This window comes from Pelobates fuscus, chromosome 6 (genome assembly GCF_036172605.1).
Source record: "Pelobates fuscus isolate aPelFus1 chromosome 6, aPelFus1.pri, whole genome shotgun sequence".
NCBI lineage: Eukaryota > Metazoa > Chordata > Amphibia > Anura > Pelobatidae > Pelobates > Pelobates fuscus.
This window is the reverse complement of record NC_086322.1, coordinates 228,075,218-228,082,565: the sequence shown is the minus strand read 5'-3', so window position 1 is coordinate 228,082,565 and position 7,348 is coordinate 228,075,218. Positions and strand designations below refer to the sequence as shown.

The 7,348-nt window shown below is 39.0% G+C and overlaps 1 protein-coding gene across 1 annotated transcript; it reads left to right on the top strand.

The window, feature by feature from the left end:
* The first annotated feature begins 1,531 nt into the window (after window positions 1-1,531).
* Window positions 1,532-6,748, top strand: PRDM8 (PR/SET domain 8). Its single transcript, XM_063425364.1, has 4 exons — window positions 1,532-1,838; window positions 3,465-3,695; window positions 4,524-4,755; window positions 5,207-6,748. Exons 2-4 carry the CDS (start codon window positions 3,468-3,470, stop codon window positions 6,517-6,519), a joined length of 1,773 nt encoding a protein of 590 aa, XP_063281434.1. The 5' UTR covers window positions 1,532-1,838; window positions 3,465-3,467; the 3' UTR covers window positions 6,520-6,748.
* The last annotated feature ends 600 nt before the right edge of the window (window positions 6,749-7,348 follow it).

Sequence of the window (7,348 nt, the reverse complement as noted above, 5' to 3'; positions counted from 1 at the left end):
TATATATATAATATTATATATATCTAATGAGCAGGGAGATTTTTTTTTTTTTTATGTGGAGCTGGGGAATAACTGTTGAAGATGTGCTTTGGTAATTGACCATACAACCTATAAGGGAAGCGTCTAGGTGTCTCCAATACATGTAGACGTTTAAGTAGATTTCCTTTGTCTAAAATATAATTTTTAATTACTGCTCTGCAGCAATCAGTGCAAGTGGTGTTAAGGTATCTGGCATCCTGTACTCAGTAGAAGTGGAAATGGAAGGTATCTGTAGACTCGTGGGTACCAATTACCCACAGCTAAATGGGTACAAGCGATCCCTTAAAATGTCATAAAAAGTACACACATCGCTTTAATGGCTTCATTCCATTAGTAGAGGAGCCTGGTACATTGTACATTAACATAATATTACACTTGAGGAAACTCGATGAGAATTCAGTGGAAGCAAGGCTAAAGTGATAATAAAATAATCATCAGCCTTACTTGTGACCTGAAAACCTCTGAATACATGGGAAGTTATGTGCAATCCATTTTCCTTATCCATGGATACATGCTAAGAAGAGAACTCGCCTCTCTACCTTAAACGAAGTGAACAGGTCAGGTAAAATGGCCAGCTGACGTTTCGATCACAAATACAATGTCTTCATCAGGATTACACGTTTGTAAGATACATAAAAGATAAATAATAGAAGAAAGAAGCTGGGAGATAAGAATGAGTGTGAGATGCAATTAATGCTAGATGAGATTTGCATAGTTTCACTGATTTCAACCCAGTAGAGATGAGATATAACGAGTTTAATAAAATGGGGGCATGTTCATTGGATTACAAATTTCTCTGTGTGGTTTATTCATCAGTTGATAGAGGAAATTCAACAAAAAATAATAATGGGAGATGATTGTCACCAAGTGACTAAAGCTCTTTTCGATTATTCTCTGCTTAGTAAATCTAGTATGTTTACACTGAACTGGCAGATAAATGATAACAAAGTTGAATACAAATATCCCATTCTAGTTCTAACCATGCCCAGAGTAATCTGCTCATATCTTCTAAATCTGAGTGCTGTATATTGCATTGCACAGTGTAAGCACTATACACAGTGCTGTACACTATTATACTCAGTGCTGTACTAATTGACACCTTCATTTCTGATTTCACCTGGGATCTACTTTCTTCAGCACATTTGGTGGCAGCTCACTTGTATCAGTTTATGTGTGTGTGTAATTTCTTTTTTTAAACTCTTTTTGAAAATAAAAACATCTCAATATTTCCATGAAACCAGAAATCAGACTAAGGATATGGTGACCCTAAATAGCATCATATAGTCCCCAGAACTCTGCTAGATTCAGAGTGCACGAGGGGTTAAATCGCCCATTCTAGGCATTCAGACATAGCTGTAGGCAGGGGCTGAGTAGGGAAGGATTGGCTTGGCTGGAAAGAGTTAAAGGGAGGGGATGTGGGCTGTCACGCGTCATTGGGCAGATTATATGCTGCAAACAAAAAGTGTGTGTCTGTATGCCAGTCAGTCACTGCATCGGGTCCATCTGCACAACTCCTTGTCTTCCTCCTTTTTCTTCTTTTTTTTCCACTTCTCCCTCTTTTCTGTTTCTCTTCCTGATTGTAGTTACTCCTTCCATCCCCTCCCTCCCATTCATCTGTCTACCAATCTATCAAGAAGCACAGGCAAAGGCAGCACTAGCAGCAACTCCATCCCTGTCTCTCCATGGAAATACAGTGGACACAATAAGCAGGGGGCACCAGGAGAAGACATTTGGCCAAGTTGCCCCCTTTTTTTTGTGATTTTTCATATCCCTAGGAATATATCCAAGGAGTATTTCTGGTAAGTGAGAATGCATGTGTCTCTCTGAGCTGGGAAAGGCTCTGAACCTGCAGGACGGATTTAAAGACAAGGAGTGGGAACAGGGAGAGCCTAAATGTGATGTTCAATGAGAGACACACAATGCTTGGGACTGCTCTTGGCAATGGAAGGACTCTAACCCCAATTAGTCAGTGTGTGCCTTTAGATGGAGTCATTTGTTGGGGAGAGTGGGCACTGATTATTCGAAAATAGGGATAAGCAGGTTACTGATCTGCTCCTGTGTCTTTATCTGTCAGGGTGTCTGAGAGAGAGCTTAGGGAGCTTTGACTATTCTTTTGTATAAATGTTGCTATTGTTAATTCAGGGATTCTAGAATTAGAACGCTGCTCTGTTAGGATACATACGTATCATCACCATGTGTCCTGCGCTGCTGTCTCCAGCCAAGGTTCATCATGCAAAGGAACCTATACTATATGTACATATATACCATACAAGACATAGCAACCTGAGCTCCTTAGTATTTATTCTAAGACTGAGTAATACAGGGAAAAAGGGATGTATATATTTATAAATCCCATATAGCATGTGACAGATTTATTTTGCTTTTCGATATATATATAAAGAAATGGCAAAAAGTTTTTTCTTTTTTTTCTTTATATATATATATATATATATATATATATATATATTATTTTCATATAATATATACATATTTCGAATTATGTATATTTTCTATATTTTTTTAATGAAACATGCATTTGAGGCGCTGAGAATAGTTGACACCCTCATTTAAAGTACACTTTCTTTTTATTTATTTTTTAATTTTTTTTTTGTTGTTTTTTTAAATAACAATAAGTAGAAATTCTAAACTTTAGTCTTGTGGGATTTAAAGTGTTCGAAATATGCATTGTTTCAGAACTTTACATTCAGAAGAAAATACAAATTAAAATATAGTATATGTAGTATAGTCTATATTATTAGTAATATAATTATAATTGATAATGATGATGTAATTAGTAATATGTTATTTGGAAAATATTCAGTGATGCTTACATATTGCTAAAAGAACTGAGCTGTATGGCTCATGTAAAGACACAAGTGACTGCATCTACCCCCGTGTATGACATGATGACTGGGACTCACCCCCATCCACAAATAAGCATGTCGAGGTAAAAAATAATTACCTCTGCTTGCTGCTTTTAATTAAAGTCTCTGAGGGAAAGAGCTGGATTATGGTAATGAGCAGACATACGTTCCCTCTTGTAGACTAGAAGCCAAAGGTTGGATGACATGAAATCACAGACATTGACAGTCCATTGAAATCCATTCTCCATGCTCCTCTGACACACTGTCCTAGGTCCCAGACAGGACCCAATTTACTAAGGACAGCCTCGGTGCTTACTGTAAATGAGTTCTATCAGCCACATAATCGAATGGACGTGTTTTTCAAATATCAATTGTAGAATGTCTACATTCCATGCCTCCTGTTAATGGATGGGACTCCTTGCTGACCCGTTCCTAAGACCCATTAGGGTTCCTCTCCATTATTGATTTACACCGTGCACCCTGAATGTGTTTATTTGTTGATACATTCTCTAATTCTATGGGATAAACGTCACCTCACCCCCTGTGCCCTGCTCTTTACAGGATATGTCAGTCATGGAAGAGGCAGGAGTTCAGAAGACCATTTGGGATGGAGATGCCAAAGCTGTCCAGCAGTGTCTGACGGATATATTTACAAGTGTATACACCACCTGTGATATCCCAGAGAATGCAATCTTTGGCCCCTGCGTGCTGAGCCACACTTCACTCTATGACAGCATAGCTTTTATAGCACTCAAATCCACAGACAAGAGGACTGTGCCCTATATATTCCGGGTAAGAACTCACACTGTGATAAATGGGTATATGGATCTCTGTTTAAAAAAAAAAAAAAAAAAAATTATATATATAAAATCATTAAAAACTGGAAATGTTATATATATGATGTATAACATATATATAATATATATACACATATAACATTTCCGGTTTTCAATGATTTTTGCAATTATGTAAAGCTTATCTGCACGCATAGATGTTTCATGCTTTTGTGTTTAGTGTTACTGTGTAGATTTGTTTTTGCCTAGATATGTTTATATATTTACAGTATAGATTTTTTTTTTTATAAATGCGAGTTTATTTTTTTTTATCCAGATATAGATATAATTTAGAAGTTATGTAATTTAGCAAAATCCACCTGCTGTATAAAAAAGAGTGGATGTAGTTAAATGCTATTGTCACAGAAAATGTTTTTTTTTTTGTTGTTTTTCTAAATGTATTTCAGAATACTGTGGCCAGAATTCTAGTATATTATCCATATAAAACGCAGAGTCCATAGTATATTAAATATTATTAGTTTACATATAGGAGTCCAGACTGCTACTTTATTCTGATTAGAATTATTGATAGACATAATGTGGGATCGTTATAAATAACTCGATATTCTAATAACAGTCTGGAGTTAGGGATCCAGAGAATTGTCAATTCACAGGGACCATATGGAGGGCTGTCATGCCAGGGCTGTGTGATTGTCTTGGACAGGAGATTTCCATTGCTTATGACGGGTTTTGTCCATAATAAAGCTCCGTTGTGCATTGGGCTCTCCCCTGCCTTGTGTGACTATCTAACCATCTTCTGCCTCTGTTATCCGTGTCTTCTCTGCAGGTGGACACCTCAGCTGCTAACGGTTCCTCCGAGGGGCTGATGTGGCTCCGTCTGGTGCAGTCTGCCAGGAACAAAGAGGAGCAGAATCTGGAAGCTTACATCAAAAATGGGCAACTGTTCTACCGCTCCCTGCGCAGGATCGCCAAGGACGAGGAGTTATTGGTCTGGTACGGGAAGGAACTGACTGATCTCCTACTGCTCAGCCAAGTCAGGACATCTGGAAAAAACACTGGTAGGTAGAAAAACTCTCCTAACATGACTGCTTGTCCTTTCCCTTTCTCTTTCCCTTTCCCTTTCCTTCCTCCCCTCGTTCCCTCAAAATGTTGCAATTGTAGAATATAGCACAAACTGAACATTAACATTAGATTAGAGATTTACAGAGAAAAAAACTATTGCGATTCAACCGAACTCTAAAAGCCCCTCAGTTCCCACGCTGTGAATATAAAATAAAAGATGTATAAGAAAAATAAGGTTGAAGCACATCTCGTCCAGTTATTTATTTTATATTATATGCAGTAACATACTTATTGAGCGTGGACTTACAGTCACAAACAGTACATGATTCTTTTCTCTAGATATCTGAAGTATAATTCCAAAGTTTAATGTGATTATGTTAATATTTTGCTGTTGCATTTCACGTTACATGTTATTATCTGAAATTTTTTCTTCTTTTGCCCAAACAGGCTCCTCTCAGCTCACCTGTCAGGACTGCTGCCAGAGGTTCCAGTACGATTTTCCTTACGTGGCCCATGTGAGGTTCCGCTGTCCCAAGAGGGTTCACAACATGGACTCCAACTCTGAGCAGGTGTGCAAAGAGAACCGAGAGCTGGAGCCTCGAAATGTCCTGATAAGCCCAGCCAAATACAGCAAATTAAGCATCTATCAACCTCAGAAGGAGAACCACAAGCCCACCACAGACTTTCACAACCTGGCTAGGGACATGGAGAATTTTAGAGGACATTCTTCCTCCTCCTTCAGCTCTTCATCTTCTCCTAAGGCCAACCTTTCACGCCAGGACTCTGAATCTGAGAGCCACCACAAAGCCAAGAGGAAATATGATGACTTACTTGAGGAAAATAGGTCCAGAAGGATGGATGCCTCGATAAGATATTTGGACAGACCAATGCCTTCTTCCAAAGAGGACTTAGTATGTAGCCCTCAGCCATTCCGAGCAAGTTCTTACTACAGTTTAGAAGAAGGTGGACAGTTATTTGCCCCTCCTAGTCCAGAAACCGGAGAGGCCAAGAGGAGCGCTTTCGTGGAGGTTAAAAAAGCCTCCAGGGGTGTGGCAGAGAATGACTTGGACTCAGACAATAAAGCAGCTTCTCCATCCCATGCCAGCAGCCCAACTGAGGACAAGAGGTTGCATGCCAGGCCAGAAAACCAGGTAGAGGAGACCTCTGGTCTTGGCAGTGCCTTTAATAGTGTGCCCCAGATTAATAACCAGGATCAGGAAAGGAAAAGCGCATTTTCCCAGCCAACAAGGAGCAGTTTCAGTCATGTGTCTCCACTGCAGGTAATGGGACAGAAGCTGGTCTCCAGTGGGGTAAATTTGGATTGTCATACAGACAGCATTGGTGGGGGCAGACTCTTCCCATCGGATCCTCTCTCTGTCAAATTGCAGGGATCCGAATTAAATGGCAACTGCACTCTACAGGGCACCTTACCAAAGCAAAGTCCCTTTTTGTTTGCCACCACGTTCTGGCCAAAGAGCTCAGCCGGTCCCCTCCAGCTGCAGCTGCCTTCCACGTTGACCTTGCTCCCCCCTTCTTTTACCTCCCTGTGTTTGCCAGCACAAAACTGGTGTGCCAAATGCAACGCTTCTTTCAGGATGACCTCAGATTTGGTTTATCACATGCGGTCTCACCACAAAAAGGAATACGCAATGGAACCTCTGGTGAAGAGGAGGAGAGAGGAGAAACTTAAGTGTCCTATATGCAACGAGTCCTTCAGGGAACGCCACCATCTCTCCAGGCATATGACATCCCATAATTAATACCCAGTGGACAATAAATTAAGAACTTGGATGGTCATTATGTATCCCTTTGCTTGGGAACCATCAAGACTTGAAGTTCAAGAGCAGTGGTTGAGACAAACACACAACCACCGCTGTTCTAGAACGTGGACCTCTAAATATTCTCGCACACTAACAACTGAGGACTTCTGATCCCCCAACTCTAAAACTGTGTATGTCCTCTTTGAATGCACGCATTTTCACTTTCCAAAAGTACATTTTTAAAATGTCATATAAATATATATAAATATATAAATATATATTGCAGCATATTGATGCAATTGTCATATCTTTCTACTTAAATTATGATGCACTTATTATGGTTTAGATGTAATGACTGATTACTATATGTATTTTGGATAAGAAAAAACCCCAATACCTGGATGGGCATAGTTTGTTGGTACATTAACTGATGACACTTTCATGTCTTTACCAAAAACATTGAATATTAAAATGAAAAAAAAAAGGACATTTTTTTTGGTCACCGAAGGATTGCATGGACAATGCATCATCCACTACACCAATTTCTTCAGTCAGAAGAATCTACCATCTACCAGTGTGTATTTCCTTTACAATTCAAAGTGTAATTTTGTGCCAGTGAATTGAAGTATATATATATATTTGTTTTCATTTACCCCTTTACCCTCACCTCCCCCATCTGAAAGATGATCAAGAACAAAAAAGATTTATTAAACTTTATAGTTTATCTGGGTATGTTGGATGCTTTGACAATAAATCGCTTTATTTTCTGCAAACCACTTGGTTGTTATATAATCTTTATTTAATGAGACATGAGCATGTAAAAATGCTG